At 39.7% G+C, this 22,682-nt stretch overlaps 1 protein-coding gene across 2 annotated transcripts; it reads left to right on the forward strand.

Moving 5' to 3' along the window:
- Positions 1 to 1,608: 1,608 nt before the first annotated feature.
- Positions 1,609 to 17,110, forward strand: LOC143031395 (uncharacterized). 2 transcript variants are annotated; one of them, XM_076195153.1, is made up of 2 exons: positions 1,609 to 2,535; positions 13,666 to 17,110. In XM_076195153.1, exon 2 carries the CDS (start codon positions 13,728 to 13,730, stop codon positions 15,438 to 15,440), a length of 1,713 nt encoding a protein of 570 aa, XP_076051268.1. In that variant the 5' UTR covers positions 1,609 to 2,535; positions 13,666 to 13,727; the 3' UTR covers positions 15,441 to 17,110. The 2 variants fall into 2 exon arrangements, with proteins under 2 accessions (XP_076051268.1, XP_076051267.1); XM_076195152.1 differs by having other exon boundaries at positions 1,610 to 2,539.
- Positions 17,111 to 22,682: the final 5,572 nt, after the last annotated feature.

Below are 22,682 nucleotides of genomic sequence, written 5' to 3' on the forward strand. Positions count from 1 at the left end.
TCGACATTAGGATCATTCTCCTCTATGACCCTCATTGCATGCATCAACGAGTCCATACACTCAGACAAGTTGGCAGCTGTGAGGGCTCGCTGTGGTCCTGGTGATGCTGCTGCTGCTGCTGCTTCCTCTTTCTCCTCCATCATTTTCACTCTCTCTTTCTCGATGTCAAACAAATCTTCATTGGAGAGCTCTTGTGTGTGAGACTGAAGCAAGTTGTCGTAACCCTGGCCAAAAAAAAAGAAACGTAAGATTTTATACGGTCTAAAAAATTCATTCGCACAATCTTTTGCATAGAAAATGGTAACATGGAATAAGGTTAGTTTTACAACTCTTACCTTGAGGGCTCGAGGATTCTCTGAGTGATACACAAGTGCTGGCTTGAGTTTGTAGTCGCCCTCTGCATTGGCCTCCAACAGCAGCGTTAAGCGGTCCTTAGATGCCTTGAATCCGGGGGCAGAAGCTTCCTCTTTGGAGATGTAGGTGCGGTTGGGTAGTTTCTTCCAATAGAGGCCGGTTTCGTCGATGTTGAACACTTGCTTTGATGAATAATTCCCGTCTTCTATAATTTTCTTGAGCTCTTCTGGGAATTCGGCTGCAGCTCGAGCATCAGCTGAAGAAGCTTCCCCAACCAACTTCAAATTATGAAAACTGTGCCTTTTTTGAAATTTATTAAACCACCCGTTGCTGGCAGAAAAAGGCTTCTTGTCCCCTTCAATGCTGTCATAAATAGACAGCGCCTTCACCTTAATCAGCGCCAAGCTAACCGGCACACGAGTCTTATTTTGATGCTCAATCCAAGTTGCAAGCATCTTCTCCATCCTTTCCATCTCCATAGGGCGAGAATATGATGACTTGTTAGCTTGTAGAGGCGTTCCTGATTTGGCAGCTTCACGAATCTTGGTGGAGTTTTGTTTTATGGTCCTCACCGTAGACTCGCTGAGGCCCATTGCCGCCACAATCACATTGTTTCTCTGCCCTTTATCTAACCTGTCCAGAACTTCCAGCTTTTGCTCCAATGTCAATGTCTTCCTTGCTTTCTTCTGCCTACCATCACAAGCTGGAAATGTCGCTGGGCGCTTGGGAGCCATGGTAAACAAGAACACTGATGATTTGATGAACACAGAGATGCTGACACAACGAAGCGTTGGTAAACAATGAGCTTGGTGGCGAGAGGGATGCGGAGGCTGGAATCAGCTAGCGTCACCTAGCGGCTGCCTTACGGAACTAAATCGCAGCCCGCGTATTTTAACTTTCCGGATTTCGCGTTACTCTGAGGAATTTGTGTAATGTGAGGAATACCCCCTAGTTTTGGACACCGCTTTAATGTGAAATCGCGTAATGTGAACCCGCGTAAAACGAGGATTACCTGTATTATGTTTGTAGGTATTGAGGTGTTGGATACTTTGGAAATAATGATGTAGGTCAGTAATGCAAGGGTGTTGAAGGAAGCCCAATGTTTCAAAACTTGTGCAGGTGGGTTGGGATACTCGAAATACAATGAAAACATTTCAAGTAACTATAGCCCCTCTAAGAACTAGGAAGTAGCTTACATTATGTGCTGGTGTTTCAGAACACTCAAATTACAATTGGAGAGAAATTTAAGTCGAGTGAGTGTAAAATTAGGTACATACATATTTGCTAGCCTTTTCTTCTTAATCTCTACCAATGTTATTATTAATTTGAGGTAATTACATCTGGATTATAAAATACTTGGAATGATAAGAAATAAGCAATGACAGATAAGAACTTTGCAGCTTTGAGACCGATTTTTAGTGTATAATGAACCAATATATTCGGTTGTCTCTTTTTTAAAAACCGTTTCCTACGTTGTTATTAATTTGTGATCTTTATATTTGGGGTTAGAAATGGTCAGAATGATGAGAGGCCCAATGATATCGTAAAAAGTGCAGCCGTGAGATAAGTTAACATAACCTAACCTAGCTCATGGTAAATATAAAGATGTCAGTCTTAATTGCTAAAATATCGCTGCTGACATTAATATTACTTTGCTGTAGTTTTGCATGTTTTTTTTTTTTAATTACTCATAATAGTAAGAACTAGCCAGTGATATAGGCAAGAACTGCAGTTATGAGACTGGCAAACATATCTATAAATACGAAAAATGATGTAGATAATATGATTAATTGGGACTGCAAGTTATGACAAAAAAAAATAATGTAAGGATAGAAACTTTAAATGAATATTATTTTCGTATAATTGCGTTTTTCTAGCGAGTGTACTTCATCTCCGCCCATCCGTGAAGTCACTAGGACGCGTTCGGACGGAGACGTGGACTAGGACCATTAGATGTAAGAGAATGAGAAAAATTCCCAATCTCCAGTTCAGGATTTCACTAGCGGAATAGTTTAAAGGGGATAGTGATGGCTAAGGATTGACTTGAGAAGTGAGATGGAGTTGCACGCTAAAGTACGAAGGGGGAGTCAGTAGTTTGACACAAATACGAACGCGTTCGTTAGTATTTCTGTTTGTACGCAGCTTAGATTAGTGACACTTGCCAAGTATTCCCATAATCAAGTAGGTAAGTACGTTTTGTAAAGGTTCATGGAAATATATGTGACTATAAGTGAAATTAATTTATATACGTTAGAAATATGATAGGTATTAGTATTAAGTATTTACTAGAGGAGTCTCGCGCCCCAACTATTCCCAATAACAGGGAGGAAATGGATTGAGGGAGTGTAAACAAGAACGCTTGCGTAGTGTAGGTGATGGAAGGGTAAAGAAGTTGTGAGATTTTGTCTGGAATCGTTCCATACTAAGGACACAAGAAATCTGGGGTTAGGTTTGATAGAAAGTATTGAGCGTTGAATTCCATAGTCTTCATACCTGCGTCGTAAGCTACCTCGAACATCAGGTTATCAATCCCAAGTCAGTTGTATTACGGACTTGACTTGTTGAATAAGACCTGCATATATTTTTGTTGAGTACGATAATCATTAAATATGATCAATATATATTTTCTTACCATTTTTATTGCAATGTAATGACTTGAATAAGATCCACACATATCTTTTTTACTGTCATTGTTACAATTTAATGACTGTTGAATAGAATCCACATATAGTTGCTTACTATTTTTGCTACGATTTAATTACTGGAGGGAAAATTGGATCTTTTCCATTTTACGACATGCAGTTGATTTCAACTTGATAGAGGTAAGAAATGAATATTAACCTAACCTGACCTGACCTAAACTAAAAATGACCTCAAATGGAAAAGACCTGAAAGCTCAAAAGAATCTTTCGTTACCCAAGCTGGATACAACTACTATAACATCATGAACGGCCTTGAAAGAGGAGAATGGAATAGAATATTGTTTGATTCAGAGCAGCTTGATCAACTTTGGTGGTGGCAGCGACTCCTACTAAGTAATTAAGCTTAACCCCTTCCATACGGTGCCGCATAGTAGGCGTCATGGGGAGCGAGTGTATTCGCGAGGCTGCCATATCGGTGTCTTGATTATATTTATTGTAGTCGCCCCTCCATAATGACATTCTTTCTAATTCTTTTGTAATCGCATTTTCTATGATTATCAAAATTCACGGGTGAAGAGAGAACGATCGATATAAGCGGTGACTATATTTTATGATGCGAGTATTATTACGACACGTCGTACGGCTGGCATTGGCTGCTGCCACCGAGATCTAAGTCCATGACGCCTACGTGTGCGGCACCGTATGGAAGGGGTTAATACCATATTTCCCAAGTCACCATTATATAGATTTATTTTTCATGGTTAAATAGTATTCTACTGAGGCGTTATAAACATCTTGCCCTTCCATTCATCAGTTGAATAATACATACATATACCAAGGCTTTTTCCCCCTTACAAGGGGGGTAGCCAAAAAGAAAAAGGCATAAAATCATTCCCACCCATTCCATCCCTGAATACACTCCACACCCCTCCACCCTCCCTCTTATCTGAGCACCTCCTGAATGACGGGTCATCCCTGCACCTTGTCCACTGCCCTGGGTCAGAAGCAGTGTCGCAAGACACAGCACATCCACAGCAAGGCCGCTTCATTAAATCGGCGACCCCCCCCCTCTCCGTCCCCCCCATTGCATAAAAGGAGAGGACGGGGAGAAATCCCTTCGGGCTGCGTCAAATTTTGCTCACACATACTACCTCACCCCCCCATCCACCCGCCCATTCCACCTCATGCTATCACAACATCATCCATATACAACCAATCTCCATTCACCCCTGTCTTCTGTCCTCTCCCGTCTTTCCTCAACAAACATTCCCCTCTTCCCCAAAGGCCCCTTTACCCCATCCATCCACCTCATCCTAGGACGCCCCCTCGTTCACTCCCTCCACATCTGCCTTCCATACCTCTTTTACTAGTCTTTCTTCACTCATTCTTTCCATGTGTCCAAACCATCCATACATTCTTTCATCAATTGAATAATAATAATAATTATCATAATATTGCATTTCTTGGGTGCCAATCAACCATCATACGCTGACGGCACCACAATAATGATGGAAGTTGAGATTGAAAATGATCTTGGGGTAATGATTTAAAAATATTTAAGCATTGTTTGTTCCTCCCAGAGAAAGCAAACGGGGACAAAGTGTACAAAAGAAATCAGAAGACCGTGAGTGACCAGATGTCCGTGATGTTATTTTGAAGTTAGAAATGTTAATGAGGCATTGAATGTCAATGAAGGACCAAATGATAATATAGAGCAAAGTATAAATGAAAAACAAAATTACAATGTAAGACATGATATTGAAACTCAAAATGTGTCAAAAAGAAATAATCACGAGTTTCTTAAAACCATGTACAGTACTTCAAAGCTCGTAGTAATAGGAACAAATTTCAAGATATACAGGCGTATGTCAAAAGCGAAAATCTCGATATGATAGATATAACTGAGACATGGTTAAATGGTAAAGAGTTCGAAGCTGAATCAAATATTGCGGGATTTAAACATTTTCACCAGGATAGAAACCACAAGAAAGGTGGGGGTGTTCTGTTGCACGTTAAAAACAATGTTCATGCTTGTGTTTTAGAGTAAGTGAAACAGGATGTTTATGATAGTTTGTGGGTTGAGTTAACCCAAATAAATGGACAAAAAATGTATGTAGGTGTAATATATAGGCCAAAGACATTATCATTAGCAGACGACAAACTGTTATTTCAAGAATTGTCTAGTTTCTGCAACCGGGATTTATTGATAATGGGTGATTTCAATTTTACTGACATTGATTGGATGACCATTGAACATGGCCATATAGGTAGTCACTTGATTGATTTTCTTGGTGACAATTACTTAATTCAGCATGTAAAAGAGCCCACAAGATATGGAAACTTACTCGATCTATTGGTCACTAACCGCGGAAGCATGGTAACTTATGTAGAAGTCGGTGAAACTGTTGCAAATAGCGATCACAACTTAGATTCAAACTCCTAAACAATTTTAGAATAGATACTTGTGTTTCTAAAATACCCGATTTCAGTAAAGCTCAGTTTATAGGACTACGTCAGGAGCTTCAGCTTACAGATTGGGAGGCAAATTTAAGCAAAAAATCTGTATATCAGATGTGAGAAATATTTCAAAATACGCTTACTAAGATGATTCATACTTACATTCCTTTTAAAGACAGACGTCCCCCAAACCAGGCTCGCCCAAAGTGGCTCAACAAAGAAACTGAAAAAAAAAATATATATATATATATATATATATATATATATATATATATATATATATATATTGCTTAAAAAGAGACAGGCTTATGAGAAATATAAAAGCTCGGGTGCATCTAATGACTATGAAAGTTATGTATCAATACAGAGAAATTTAAAAAAAGAATAAAAAAAGAAAACGACAATATGAAATTAGTATCGCTGATAAATCCAAATCGAATCCCAAAGAATTCTATAGTTACATTAGAGACAAAAAGGTTGTTAGCAATCACATTGGTCCACTATTATCTGCTGACAGTCAATTTGAATATTCAAATGAAGGAGTGTGTAATATTTTAAACAATTATTTTAGCTCGGTATTTGTAAACGAAACACCTCAAGTGAACTCCAAACTGAAACCTGTGAAAAGTCTAGGGTAAAATTACTATGGTAAATATAACAAAAGAAAAATTAAAAGGTGTATAGATAAACTCAAAGTTAATAAAACACCAGGGCCTGATGGTTGGCATCCAAGAATCTTAAAGGAAATGAAAAATGAGATTGTTGTTCCATTAGAAATTATTTTCAATAAATTCATCATATCCGGAGATGTCTTAAGAGAATGGAAGCTAGCTAACGTTAACCCCATATTAAAAAAAAAGGTGACAAAAAGAAACCAAATAACTATAGGCCTATAAGTTTGACTTCAATCATAGGAAAAATAATGAAAACTATCATCAGAGATGCTATCGAACATCATTTAGAAAGTAACCGTTTGATAAATGATAGCCAGCATGGTTTCAGATGGAAACGTTCTTGCGTGACTAACTTACTCGAATTCCACAACACAGTTATCTTGAATTATGACAAAAGAAACAATATAGATTTAATATATCTAGACTTTGCACAAGCTTTTGATACCGTCCCCCACGAAAGACTACTTACTAAATTAGCTTCACACGGAATAAGTGGTAGCCTATTAAGTTGGACTAGTAATTGGTTGAATGATCAAAAACAGTTGTTTTAAATGGAAAACTTCTAGATGGAAAAATGTTACAAATGGAGTTCCTCAGGGTTCCGTTCTTGGGCCACTTCTATTCATAGTATATATAAATGATATAGACCATGGACTAAAATCTACTGTTTCTAAATTTGCTGATGATACAAAACTGTGTGGAATGGCAAATGATCACTTTAACCAATTAGGAATTCAAGAAGATTTAGATGAATTACAGCAATGGTCTGAAAAGTGGCTAATGAAATTTAACACAAGTAAATGCAAGGTAATGTACATAGGTAAAAATAACAGTAAGTACGATTACAAGTTATTTGGAAATTCGTTAACAAAAGTGAATAGAGAAAAAGATCTCGGTGTAATTATCAGTAACGATCTCAAATCATCCAAGCCTCTGAGAAGGCAAATAAGATTCTAGCACTAATTGCGCAATCTTCTGACTTCAAAAGTCCATCACTCATTAACAAGCTATATAAATGGTTAGTTCGTCCACATTTGGAATATGCTGTTTCCCTATGGTCACCGAATCTCATTAAAGATATTGACAGACTGGAAAAAGTACAATGACGAGCCACAAAACTGATTCCAAATTTCAAAAATAAATTGTACGAAAATCGACTAAAACATATGAATCTGTTTTCCCTAAAAAAGCGTAGACTCAGAGGTGACTTGATACAGGTCTTTAAAATTCTAAAGGGAATTGACAATATCAAAAGTGATAAAATTTTCACATTGACTGAGAATCAGACAAGAAACAATGGTCTCAAACTGTCCGGAAATAGATTCAGTTTGGAAGTAGGTAGAAACAACTTTGCCAACCGTTTAGTTAATGAATGGAATAAACTTCCTGCACAGGTAGTGCCATGTAGTTCAGTTCAAAGCTTTAAGAATCATTTAGAGAAACACCTAAGCAAGATGCTGTAATGATTATAATTTATTTTATATTATTTGTTTTTGTTTTGTTATCATTTGTCTGTTTGATTTTCATTTATTATTAGTTATATGTCAATTTATTATTAGTTATATGTCAATTTATTATTAGTTATATGTCAATTTATTATTAGTTATATGTCAATTTATTATTATTTACTATTTACCTGTTTGTTTATTATTATTTACTATTTACCTGTTTGTTTATTATTATTTACTATTTACCTGTTTGTTTATTATTTAACTATACCTATGTATTTATTATTTACATTATTATAGTTTTTATTTATTGATTTGTTATTATTATGATTTTTTTTTGCATCCGACCTAGATATGTACCAAAAGGTCTCCTGTCAGCATGCTCCACCTTTGTAATCCTTTGTGGATAGGCGCAGTCTGTCATACATCCCTCTCATCCATTATATCTATTAGTCTCGAGTAGAAGCAGATTAGGTTTGTTGTACATGATCTTCCTTGACTAAATCCAAATTAGTTTGGGTTTAGTATAGATTAGTATAGTGTTTAATCCACCTACATCTGATCACTTTTTCACATATTTTAGCTACTGTGCTTGTTAGGGAGACTGGTCTGTAGTTAATTGGATTTTCCTCATTTCCTCCTTTATACATTGGTACTGTAATAGCATTTTTCCTGTCTTGTGGTACCTTACCTTCTTTGAGCGAGCATTTGATTATAGTGTGTATTTTATCTGTTAATTCCTCTACGCATTCCTTCAATATCCAATTTGCAATGCCATCCGGACCATGCGATTTTTTAACATCAAGGTTTTATATTTGGTTTCTGATTTCCTCCTTTGTTACAGTTATTTCCTTCATGGGGGGGGGGGGGGTTCTGACTCTCTATTCCCTAACAGTTTGGTGTGTGTGTTTGTGTGTGTGTGTGTGTGTATTTACCTAGTTGTATTTTACGGGAAGGGGCGCTATGCTCATGAGGCCCCATCTTTATATCTCGTTTTATCTAGACTGTTTTTAAATTCATGTATTTTTTTTTTGCACACACCACTTTCTCAACTAACTTGTTCCAAACATCTATTACCTGTGGGGAAAGCTGTTCTTTTTTAGGTCTCTTCTATAACTGTCTTGATTTTCTTTCCATGTCCTCTTGTATCTCTACTATTCCATTTTATTAGATCCTCTCTATCAATAGTTTCTATGTGTTTCATGATTCTATAAATAGTTATCAAGTCTCCTCTCTGTCTTCTTTGCTCTAAACTCTGTCGCTCAAGTTTTGCTAGTCTCTCCTCATATGATAGTTCTGAGAGTGTTGGTGTCAATTTCATAATTGCTCTTTGTATTCTTTCAAGTTTTGTTATACATTTTTTTTTATACTTGGTGACCACGTCGTCGCTGCATACTCCAATCTTGGTCTCATCAAAGTGACCAGTATTTTCTTCACCATTTCTTCGTCCAGGTATGTAAATGCTACTTTGATTGTTCATATTGAATTATAAGTTTCGCCAAAAATTGTGTTTATATGTTTCTCCGGGGACATATTATTCATAATAATGACCTCCAGGTCCTTTACATTATCTACTTTTTTAATTTCTTCTCACTATTCTTTTTTTTTTTCCTTTTTCCAAATTCCATTATACTACACTTCTCAATATTGAATTCTATCTCCCACTTCCTACTCCATTCCCATACTCTATTGAGATCACTCTGTAGCCACTATCTTCTACAGCGTTCACTTTTTTCCACAATTTTGCATCGTCCACAAACAAGCTCATATAACTTTAGATTCCTTCATCCATATCATTAGTATATATATAGCAAACATTATTGGGGCCAGAACTGTTCCTTGTGGAACTCCACTAATCACTTCATCCCAATTAGAATGTTTGTGTCTTATCACCACTCTCATTTCCTTTTCATGTAAGAAGTCTTCCATCCACTTCAGGAGTTTGCCTTGTATTCCTCCTGCAGTTTCTAATTTCTTTAGCAATTTTTTATGTGGCACCTTATCAAAAGCTTTTTCCAGGTCTAGAAATGCACAATCAGCTCATCCATCTCTTTCTTGTATTAAATCTATTAGCCTTGAATAGAAACACATTAAATTTGTGACGCATGATCATCCTTATCTAAATCCAAATTGCCTTGGATTTAGTACGTTTTTTTTTTTTTTCCAGATGCCTTACCCATCTAGTTTTGATGAATCTTTCACAAATTTTAGCTATCGTACTTTTAAGAGAGAGCAGTCTATAGTTAGTGGGGTCTTCCTTGTTTCCCCCTTTATATATTGGTACTATATTTGCTCTTTTCCAATCTTCTGGAACTTTTCCTTCTTTCAATGAACTACTTATTAGACTATGTATTTTGTCTATTAGTTCATTCCTGCATTCTCTCAAAATCCAGTTTGCCATTTCATCTGGTCCATGCGATTTTCTGACATCGAGATTACTCAAGTGATTCATAATTTCATTCCTTGTCAAAAGAAACAATATAGATTTAATATATCTAGACTTTGCAAAAGCTTTTGATTCCGTCCCCCACGAAAGACTACTTACTAAATTAGCTTCGCATGGAATAAGTTAGCCTATTAAGTTGGACTAGTAATTGGTTGAATGATCGAAAACAGAAAGTTGTTTTAAAAGGAAAAACTTCTAGATGGAAAAATGTTACAAGTGGTGTGCCTCAGGGTTCCGTTCTTGGGCCACTTCTATTCATAGTATATATAAATGATATAGACCATGGACTAAAATCTACCGTTTTCAAATTTGCTAGATATGGACCAAAAGGTCCCCTGTCGGCATGCTCCGCCTTTGTAATCCTTCTAGGGTTAGTGGCTAAATTTATTTACTTCCAAAGTTCAGCTTGTCCACCCAGATGGGTGCATTCATTTTGGTGTGGCCAACGAACCTTGCTAAAGAATGTTAGATGGGAGAAAGAACAGTGACGTGTTACAAATCTCGTATCAAATACAAGAAACAAAACATACAATTAACACTAAAACAAACCCATATCTGTGAAAAGACAGATGTTGAAGGTTAGTTATGGAACGAGTAGGGGTAAGAATGTGCTTGTTTTTATAGCTTATTCTAATGATATTGTTGTTTTTCTCATAAATCACTAGGTTTCCATGCTCGTATTATTCAAAATGTTTATTTCCCAGATATTAGTGGTAGGGGATTGGGGTTGGTTAAGTAACAAGTTGTTTCCAATAGAAACAACATATATTTTCAAAACGAATTAACCTGTTGAGTATTTTGTAAATATTAGGATTTATATCCCTAAATGGATTGTAACTTTAGATAATATGATATGTAGTTTTTTTTTTACCCATTTTCCTTCCAGTCCATTGTGTGAAACTCCTGTAACAACATTATCCTTTTCCAATGTGTTTGGATAGCATGAGCTCATGAATGGGCGGAATTTAGAGTGAAAAAGCCAAGAAATCCTGGCCATGACGAGGACAGGTGTTTTGTCACACGATAAGGTGCACAGAGTCCCCAGCCACCAAGAACTCAAGATATTCAGCCTTTTTGAGACGTCAGTGGTGTAAAACTATTGGCAGAGGTCGTGTGATACATGTTCGTTGAGTACTGGCTAGACCAGGGGTCTCCGAAGTGGTCTATGCGAGTATCCAAGGGGTCAATTAATACCCAATCTATCATTTCGAAGGAGATTGCTTCCAACCATCATCTGCTGTTCTGCGCACATATCCAACCATTTCTCTCCGCTTTCATTTCTTCATGGCATACCATATCTTTCAAGTACATCATCAACTCGTGCTCTCAAGTCACCCAACACTACCACCGAGCAGTTGTGTGATAGGTAGCGTCACAGAAAAGCTGACACCGCCCGGTAATCGAACCCGGGACCTCCCACTGTACGGGCAGGGGTGGTTACCGTTTACACCACGGTCGCCCTTCATGACCATTGGCACAACGATTCATTTTAAAGCTTCCCACACAGACAAACTAACCCAGAATTCTTTCACACCCTGATGTTAGGTTTGGTATTGAAACTAGTGGCAATGTAAATGTAGTACAGAGATCTGAGAAGTTCAGCTTGTCCGTCTGTCTGCCTGCCATCGTTTGTCACGAAAGTGCTCCGACACTATGGGACCAATTGTTGTCAAAATTGGAGCCTAGATGGTTATTATACTTAAGAGATTTATTATAATACTTCTGGCAAATAACAGCAAACAGACTTGGCTCTCTGTCTTAGGATGGTTGAAAGTGTTAAGGTGTTGGTTGGCAAATGACAGCAAATATACTCTTCTCTCTGTTTATTTCCCACTATTTCACACGACATGTGTTTTCATCGTGATGTGTTCCCATGCATTTCGATAAGTTTGGGCGTTTTGATGTTTGATTACAACTTTATATTCAGTGTTGTTACGTTGACGCCCAGATTTGGTGTCAACTTTCCACGTCCCTGTCTCGTCTGGTCTGAAAGGTATCGATTACGACAGCAAAGTCGACTTGTCGACTTGCCAGGTAAGACCACCCGCTGGCGCGGGATGAGTTTTTGTGGGAGGGGAAGAATGTCTAAGAAAATGAAAAGATAGTAGTTTATAAAAGAGGGCCTTTGAGCGAGCAAGAGATTAGGGGCGGTTGGTGGTCGTGGCTCAGGAGAAATGGGCTGGGAACTCGGACGGCGGCGCCGACGCCTGGGATTAGAATCACCTAAAATTGAGAAAATGGTAGGAGGCATAGTAGTAAAGGTGGAAAGACGGAAAAATCTTTAGTGGGAGGTAAACTGAAATGAGAAGATGTAGTATAAGAGAAAGCTAGAAAGGAAGTGAATGTTAGTCGAAGAAAAAGCACGTGTAGATGTTTGTGCAAAGTGGTTTCGTGTGAACAAGACTCTTTCTTGTCACCTTCCACACCGAGTGAACTGTGGAGACGTCCGCTCAGGTTGTCAGAAACAAACCGTAGAGCTACATTTACATATATTTTCATGTAAGGTTTATATGCACACACACACACACACACACACACACACACACACACACACACACACATATATATATATATCAATGGAGCAAATGTATGTCACCACTCAGGCCTTTACTTCCCAGAGGTCTAACCGGCTCCTTCAATTGGACAGCTCTCAAATAGATTCGCTAACAATTCTCTGCTGCGTCCTTTATACTTCATACGTCCATCTAGCTGTCTTGCCGACCACAATTGTCTGGTAGCTTTCCCTTCTGGACTCAGCTGACAACCTCGACCGTCAGGAATGAACTGGTCACCTCGACCATTAGGAGAGAACTGAACTGTTCACTGACTACTACGTACTAACCTCCTCAATCGTAACAATGGTTCTCTTTAACAAATTTCACGTTTCCTTTACACACCAAAGAATTCTACATACTTTTATTTATTCTTTCTAACAATAGGACACATAAAGTAACCATAGAAAAATTCCTATAACAATAATGATATAGAAATCTTCACTATTTCCAAGGGGTGTCAAATCAACCTTTACCACCCTTAAGATTCTAAAGGGAATTGACAACATCAAAAGTGACAAAATTTTCACATTGAATGAGAATCAGACAAGAAACAATGGTCTCAAACTATCCGGAAATAGATTCAATTTGGAAGTAGGTAGAAACAACTTTGCCAACCGTGTAGTTAATGAATGGAATAAACTTCCTGCAGAGGTAGTGCAATGTAGTTCAGTTCGAAGCTTTAAGACTTGTTTAGATAAACACCTAAGCAAAATGCTGTAATGATTATGATTTATTTTATATTATTGGTTTTTGTTTTGTTATAATTTGTCTGTTTGATTTTCATTTATTATTAGTTATGTGTCAATTTATTATTATTTACTGTTTACCTGTTTGTTATTCAACTATACCTATGCATTTATTTGTGTATTTTGTTTGTTGCTTACATTATTATTTTTTTTATGATTTTTTTCGCATCCGACCTAGATATGGACCAAAAGATCTCCTGTCGGCATGCTCCGCCTTTGTAATCCTATGAAAGGAAAACTGCTCAGGGACGATTATAATACAGTATAGAATATGCTAACACCCTTACAATATTTACTACATTATGATTTACAACCGTTTAAAAGCTTACGTATATGTTTTCAGATCCAGGATTTATCAATCTATATTTCATTTGGAGAATTGCTCTTCAATTCTATACATTCGCTATGGACGCTGGAGAAAAATCATCCCAGTGTGGCTCATGCGACGCAGTTTTCAAGACAAAGGATTGTCTCAAAAATCACATGTTGGCCCACACGGGAGAGAAGCCTTTCCAGTGTGACATTTGCGACGCAGCTTTCCAAAGAAAGTCACATCTTCAACGTCACGTGATGACCCACACAGGAGAGAAGCCTTTCCAGTGTGACATTTGCGACGCAGCTTTCGCAACAAAGACGCACCTTCGACGTCACCTGATGACCCACACGGGAGAGAAGCCTTTCCAGTGTGACATTTGCGACGCAGCTTTCACGACAAAGACACACCTTCGACGTCACCTGATGACCCACACGGGAGAGAAGTCTTTCCAGTGTGACACTTGCGACGCAGCTTTCCGAAGAAAGTCACATCTTCAACGTCACGTGATGACCCACACGGGAAAGAAGTCTTTCCAGTGTGACACTTGCGACGCAGCTTTCCAAAGAAAGTCACATCTTCAACGTCACGTGATGACCCACAAGGGAAAGAAGCCTTTCCCGTGTGACATTTGCGACGCAGCTTTCGCAGCAAAGACACACCTTCGACGTCACGTGATGACCCACACAGGAGAGAAGCCTTTCCAGTGTGACATTTGTGACGCAGCTTTCGCAACAAAGGGATGTCTTCGACGTCACGTGATGACCCACACAGGAGAGAAGCCTTTCCAGTGTGACATTTGTGACGCAGCTTTCCAAGAAAAGTCAAAGCTTCGATGTCACCTGATGACCCACACGGGAGAGAAGCCTTTCCAGTGTGACATTTGCGACGCAGCTTTCAAGAGAAAGCAAATTCTTCGACATCACTTGATGACCCACACCGGAGAGAAGCCTTTCCAGTGTGACATTTGCGACGACGCAGCTTTCAGGACAAAGTCAACTCTTCGAAATCACGTGATGACCCACACGGGAGAGAAGCCTTTCCAGTGTGACCTTTGCGACGACGCAGCTTTCGCAAAAAAGTCACATCTTCGATCTCACTTGATGACCCACACCGGAGAGAAGCCTTTCCAGTGTGACATTTGTGACGCAGCTTTCCCAGCAAAGGGATGTCTTCGACGTCACGTGATGACCCACACAGGAGAGAAGCCTTTCCAGTGTGACATTTGCGACGCAGCTTTCCAAGAAAAGTCAAATCTTCGATGTCACATGATGACCCACACGGGAGAGAAGCCTTTCCAGTGTGACATTTGCGACGCAGCTTTCAAGAGAAAGCAAATTCTTCGACATCACTTGATGACCCACACAGGAGAGAAGCCTTTCCAGTGTGACATTTGCGACGCAGCTTTCAGGACAAAGTCAACTCTTCGAAATCACGTGATGACCCACACAGGAGAGAAGCCTTTCCAGTGTGATCTGTGCGATGCAGCTTTCACACAAAAGTCAAATCTTCGAAGTCACGTGATGACCCACACGGGAGAGAAGCCTTTCCAGTGTGACACGTGCGAGGCAGCTTTCACACGAAAGTCACATCTTCGAAGTCACGTGATGACCCACACGGGAGAGAAGCCTTTCCAGTGTGACATTTGTGACGCAGCTTTCCCAGCAAAGGGATGTCTTCGACGTCACGTGATGACCCACACAGGAGAGAAGCCTTTCCAGTGTGACATTTGCGACGCAGCTTTCAGGAGAAAGCAAATTCTCAAAAATCACGTGATGACACACGCAGGAGAGCAACCTCTCTAGTGTGACCTTTGCAGCGCAATTTTCACAAGAAAGTCAACTCTTCGATCTCACGTGATGACCCACACAGGAGAGCAACCTCTCTAGTGTGACCTTTGCCGCGCAACCTTTAATTAAGGGAACAAGTGGTCTCAAATATCACGTGATGGTCCCACATGTTACGGTCTCAACACTCGCCTCCAATACCTAAAATAGAGGATTAATAAGAGATCGAGGAGGACAATACTTATCCTTATTAGTGCGGCCCCATCTCTTAAAGCTGGCTGAACAAATTTAATATTTATCATCAACTACTGAGGTGAGACAAAGATATTTATATAAAAATACATATATTGAACCTTAATTCTAGTATATAATATAAAAAATAATTTCTATTAACTCGATGTAACTTCAACATATAAGACATCATATTACCACTCCAGTTATTCAGTAGATAACTGATCTTCACATTTCCTTTTTCTTTGGACTTAAATTGACATAACCTGCACACATGAAATGGAATAGATATCACTTAATATCGGTCACTGTGTTAAAGTGCTCACCATTAATGTGACTAGATTGAGATAATCTGCACACACATGGTATGGAATAGATATCACTGAATACCAATTGCATCTTCGATAGCATCAGGATAATTATTAATGCTTGATACAATTCCTTAATTATATGCTCTCTCTGGCACAGCATCCCCCCCCCTTTTACTATCAAATATGCCACAACAAGGCACATGTTTTGAATCCCAATTAGAGTAAAACATTCTTTCCAGGCTTTACCGACAACTAGCAAGTTCCAACAACCGATATGTCGACATATACAATCACTAATGCAAATCATACATTATCTATACATCACAAGAAAATATAGCAAATACATCCTTGAGTTTTCATACACTAATTAGAATATAACATACAACATATACGTAAATATGTTCATTTGCGAACAACTTTTTGTTGCTTAGTAACTAGAATATACATAGACAACGGAAAACAAAAAAGGGTGACTAACATACGGAGTATAGTAGCGCACAGGAGGGAAGTTATACAAATGTGACCTTTACGATGCAGATTTCAGTGCGAAATATCACATTTGAGATTACATGTCGACCTACACATGAGAGATTCCTTTCAAGTGTGACTATTGCGACGCAGCTTACACAATAAAGTTAATTCTTCAATATCATGTTATAACCCACACAGTAGAGGGGACTTTGGAGTGTCATGTTTGCGACGCAATTTGCAGGAGAAAGGACCATCTCAAAAAACACATGGCGACCCATGCAAGATATAAAGTCGAGTGACATTTGCTATTTATATGCGGTTCGCCATATTGCACAGCAGTCAACGATTCCGTGTCTCTTGAGTTTCACTGTCACCACTTATGTATATATAGGTAATGTGTTTGCTCTATTATTGACAATATTGTTAGTGATAGTGCATAGTGTATTATGTCAATGTTTTATGATTCACTATTTACCTGTTTGTTATTAAAGTATACCTATGCATTTATTTATTTTATTCATTATCATTTATATTATTATAATATTTATCTATCATATTTTTCAGCATCCGACCTAGTTATAGACCAAACGGTCTTCTGTCGGCATGCTCCGCCTTTGTAATCTTTTGTAAAGAAGTTTAGTAGGATAACTTGAATAAAGGTCTTGGTGAAATGGGTGACTCATTTATTTGCCGACCTTATAACTGGGTGGGCAAACTGGAACTAACTGGTGATAGAATAGTGTTGGTCTGATAATCTGACCTAACTACGGCTAACGTGAGGGCAGCGGGTGCCCCCATCCCAAGGACAGAGGAGGCCTGCCAGTACCGTAAGAACTGGTGGTTCTGTAACGAGGAATTCCGAGAACAGAACCACCTCATCAATATCCACAGGAAACTGTTCAAGAAGCGGCACAGCCCCGCAAACCTTGAGCTTCTTCGGGAAGTGGTGAAAATCGTTGGACAAGTCATGTCCAGAGTAGGAGAGGCAGAGTGGCCGCAGTGGTGCGTATGTTTCAAGCAGCACACTGGCTTGTCCGAACTACGGTCCAAACTGAGGACGGCCTCCGGCAAGCGGCCATGACAGAGTCATTGACATCGCTCGGGAGAGATCCGACATGACGGACAAACCTTTCACTCAACGCAAACTCATCCGAGCTCAGAAGAGCTGGGACACTGCCACAGGGCGGATCAAGTCACACCATTCTGGGTCACGCCGAACCAACAGACTAGGCGTCTATTCTATCCTTGATTAACCACTCATGGCTGTCGGGACGCCTCCCCGGCGCGTGGAAAGTGGCCGACACACAACCTATTCCTAAACCTAAGGATCCCACCAAGCTCCGTCCCATCTTCCTGGTGCATTGCACGGCCAAGACTGTAGAACGAGTGGTATTCATCCGCCTCGTGTGGCGCATTTTCGGTTTCACGCGGGGAGTTGGGAACGCCGACAGTATTATGACCCTCCTAAGCCGGATCGATAACCGCCCCGCTGTGGTTGATTTCCTCGATTTGGATAAGGCATTCAAACTGGCAACCCTCCTGCCATCCTGACCGTCTTGTTGGAGAAAGGTGTTCGGGGCAGACTCCTTGCCTGGACCCAGGACTACTTACAGCGCCGGCAGGGAAGAGCCAAGTTCCAAGGTGGAACTATCACAATACCGCGAATTGGAAAATGGTACACCACAGGGCGGGGGTACTCAGCTCCTTATTGTTCAACCTGATGACACACACACACGATCGTCGGATTCACGGCGAAGATTGGAACTCCGAAGAAACACACGCAATTTTCGTGGATTTCAACGGCGAGGAAGTAACTGTGTTGTATTAGTTGGAAAGGGGAAACCTCGTGGTGTAGTGGGAAGGTGAAGAAAAAGGAGAAGGGAGGTTATTAAGGAAAACAGAAGAAAATGAGGAGGGGGGAGAACGGGCCCCGGGTGTCAGAAGAAGTGTAAACAAAAGGTGCGCAGATGGCATAGACGAGGTCGAACAGGTGAACAGAGGTATTGAAAGTAGAAATATAGATGTTAGCAGCTCAATGGAAAGAGGAGATAACTACTATGGATTTAATGAGGGGGGAGATGACAACCTCCCTCGACTAATAAGTCTAGAAGAGAAACTAACAAAAATCAACGAAGCATGGGAGGTTAGGTTTAGCCAATTAGCACTACTCAAAGAGTTGATAAACTGGAAGAACTAAAGTAGAATAAAAATTAACTAAAGAAATAGAAGAATTAAAAAGATAGTTAAGAGAAGTAAAGGATGAGAATGAGTAACTAAAGAATAACAAAGAGAATAAAGAGTCCATAGCAAAAAAGGTGTGCGGAGAAAAGTCGAAGAGTATAACAAAATTAATTTTAGAGATATAGTGAAACAACAGATGAAAGAACAAACTAAGGACACAGTTATTAAAGTGATGAGAGAGGAGAATACAGTAAGAGACTTAGCAGATAAAAAGAAATGTATAGTTATATTAGGAATGGAGAAGTATCATCCAAATAGTATCACAAGAGTAAAGGAGAAGGAAAAATAAACAAGTTACTAAAAATAGTCTGAGAAGATGAACAAGAAATTGAAGAAATGTATAGGTTAGGGAAATATAGACAAGACCAGACCAATTAAGGTTAAATTCAGGTCACAAACGACAGCAGAGAATATCTTATCAAAAGCAGGGAAACTAGCAAAAAATGATGAGTATAAACACGTATGGATAAAAAGAGAGGAAGAGAAAATGGTTCATAGGAGAGAAAAACGGAAGGGAAACAGAAAACAGGACGGAGGTAACAGAAAATTAAAAGTTTCTTACACAAATATAGATGGCTTAACAGGCTTGAATGAACTTAATGGTTACCCGAAGGAAAAAGAACCGGACATACTGGGAATTGTAGAGACAAAATTGAAAGGTCCATTACCACCCAACAATGTAGGACATGTTGTATATAATTATTGGATTAGAAACAGAGAAGTAAAACAAGGGGGTGGAGTTATGTTCCTGACTAAGAAGGATATAAATGTGAGGAATGTTACATACAGAAAGAATAGAGATGATCATGATGGAAACAGAGGACAGTGAAAAGAAGAGCAGGAAGTTTGTGGTAAATCATGTGCCTCCTAAAACGGCTTCGTGGGAAGAGAGAGAACACAAGAATATGTTAAGACACGTCCACACGGTCGAACACTGCCCGCCGGGCACGAGGGCTTTGCTCGACAACGGGCAATTTCATCGGGCAAACCATCAAACTGTCCGTTCCCGGCACCATTTGCGGGCAGTGGATGGATGGAGGGCTGACATCGCTGCCAAACGCACGAGGTGAGGTGCGAGCAAAGTTAGCAAACCCGCTCAGTACAGACCGCCAATTAATCGCTCGCTCAATCGCCCAATGGCCAAAGCCCTCTTTTATACACTATCTTTTTATTTCCTTAAGCCACGTCCACACGGTCGAGCAGTGTCCGTCGGGCACGAAGGCTTTGCCCTTGTACGAGCAGTTTCAGCGGGCAAACCATCAAACTGTCCGAAGTATGGAGCGCACCATGGTGATCTTACCGTAATGAACCACTCGCTCACAACAACTGCTGGCGTCCGACTGCCCTCCAACCACCACAGACAGCTGTGTGGACATCTTAAGCCACGTCCACACGGTCGAGCTGTGCCTGGCAGGGCAAAGTCTGCAGTCTATGCCCGCGTAAGATGTCCACACAGCTGTCTGTGGTGGTTGGAGGGCAGTCGGACGCCAGCAGTTGTTGTGAGCTAGTGGTTCATTACGGTAAGATCACCATGGTGCGCTCCATACTTCGAAAGAAGCTAGCACTATATTCTATCATAATTGGTGCCTGCATTAAAAAGAAAACCAAGAGACCACAGAGTCGTGTCTGGTGCTGGGAGTGGTTGCAGAGACGTGAAAGAATGGGTAGCTCTGTGACAATCCTACGTGAATTGCATGAGGAAAATGAAACTTTGTTTCGCAATTACGTGCGGGTGGACAAACAGTTTTTATATTCTTGTATCGAAAGTGGAGAGCTATATTCAGAGGCAAGAGACAAATATGAGGCAAAGCATTACACCAGCAGCACGTTTGTCTCTATTTCTGTAATCAAAACACCTTACATTCCACAGACATTCATGTGATTTATATATATCAATCGAAGTTATAGTGTCTTGTCGTGACCAATATGCACTAGCACTCGGTGTGGACATGGTGTACTAAAAACGTGGTAGTCAGTGGATCTGCCTACACCTTACCTCGTGCGTTTGGCAGTGACGGGAGCGGACAGTTTGATGGTTTGCCCGCTGAAACTGCTCGTACAAGGGCAAAGCCTTCGTGCCCGACGGACACTGCTCGACCGTGTGGACGTGGCTTAAGGAAATAAAAAGATAGTAGTGTATAAAAGAGGGCTTTGGCCATTGGGCGATTGAGCGAGCGATTCATTGGCGGTCTGTACTGAGCGGGTTTGCTAACTTTGCTCGCACCTCACCTCGTGCGTTTGGCAGCGATGTCAGCCCTCCATCCATCCACTGCCCGCAAATGGCGCCGGGAACGGACAGTTTGATGGTTTGCCCGATGAAATTGCCCGTTGTCGAGCAAAGCCCTCGTGCCCGGCGGGCAGTGCTCGACCGTGTGGACGTGGCTTTACGCGGGCATAGACTGCAGACTTTGCCCTGCCAGCCACAGCCTGCCAGGCACAGCTCGATCGTGTGGACGTGGCTTTAGAAGACACGAGGATAACACTAGATAAGATAATAGAAGATGGAGGAAGAAGTAGTTATAATGGGTGACTTTAATTGTAAATAAATTTGCTGGGAAGAGATGACAGTGAAGGGTGGAGACGACCTATGGGGAAATGTACTACTTGATATGATTATAGAACATACAATAACGAAAGGGATACAAGAGAATACTAGGTATAGAAATGAGGAAGAACCATCGAAACTGGACCTCATAATCACATCAGAACCTGAAATAGTGGACGAGATTATATAGAAAGGGAAGATTGATGTATGGAAAAACAAAGTTTGATGAAATAAGAGAATAATAATAATAAAAAAAAAACAGACTGGGAAAGGATATACAAGGAGGAAACAACAGTAGAAGAAATGGAAATGTTTGACAAAAATTTATAAAGGGGTGGAAAATTATGTTCCAAAAAAAAAAAAAAAAAAAAAAAAGGAAGCTTTTGATACTGTCCCACACGAAAGACTACTTACTAAATTAGCTTTACACGGAATAAGTGGTAGCCTATTAAGTTGGTGTAGTGTGAACTGAGGAATAAGCTAAAAACGGGGACTTGCTTTTCTTAATGTATTTACAAGCAGAGGTAAAACAAACAAGCGACGTATAGACGTCTTGGTATGAGTAGTTTGACATAAACAAAAGATGTCTACATAGGATTCAATTAGATAAACAATACTAACAGGTGCTGTATAGCAACTAAACATATTACAGAGTATAAACATATGAGAATCACATATATAAGGAATCTACAGCACCAGTATACAATTCTTATACACCATTTCCAAGTATATAGTAAAATAAGAATAAGACAAGTACTCTCAATTTACCACAGTTGGACTAGTTATTGGTTGAATGGTCGAAAACAGAGAGTTGTTTTAAATGGAAAAACTTCTAGATGGAAAAATGTTACAAATGGAGTTCCTTTGGGTTCCGTTCTTGGGCCACTTCTATTCATAGTATATATAAATGATATAGACCATGGACTAAAATCTACTGTTTCCAAATTTGCTGATGATACAAAACTATGCGGAATGGCAAATGATCACTTTAACCAATTAGATATTCAAGAAGATTTATATAAATTACAGCAATGGTCTGAAAAGTGGCTAATGAAATTTAACACAAGTAAATGCAAGGTAATGCACATAGGTAAAAATGTAATTTTCGAAGGAAAATTATTTTTTCCCTGATACAAACCTGAGGTACTCCTTACAATAGGATACTTTCGCGTAGCGCGAATATTTCTACCGCTAAATTAAAATCTTGGCTCTGTGGGTCTGGGCAACGCTTATCCTCAGTAAGGGGCCCTACTGGGGAAAGGGGGCCCCTCCCCTCCACCACAAGTCTCGCACGCCATACTCCATTCTCTTCGCGGTAGTCAACGAGTCAACATCTTTATTTTTTTTATTATTATTATATAGGTTTATTCAACAATATTAAATACAATTAGACATACATATATACATTTTTTTTTACAAAATTGGTAGTTGAAAAGGGAGAGCGAGAAGCAAAGCTTATGG

This window comes from Oratosquilla oratoria, chromosome 12 (assembly GCF_046742065.1).
Source record: "Oratosquilla oratoria isolate Oo_2021 chromosome 12, ASM4674206v1, whole genome shotgun sequence".
NCBI classification, from domain to species: Eukaryota; Metazoa; Arthropoda; class Malacostraca; order Stomatopoda; family Squillidae; genus Oratosquilla; species Oratosquilla oratoria.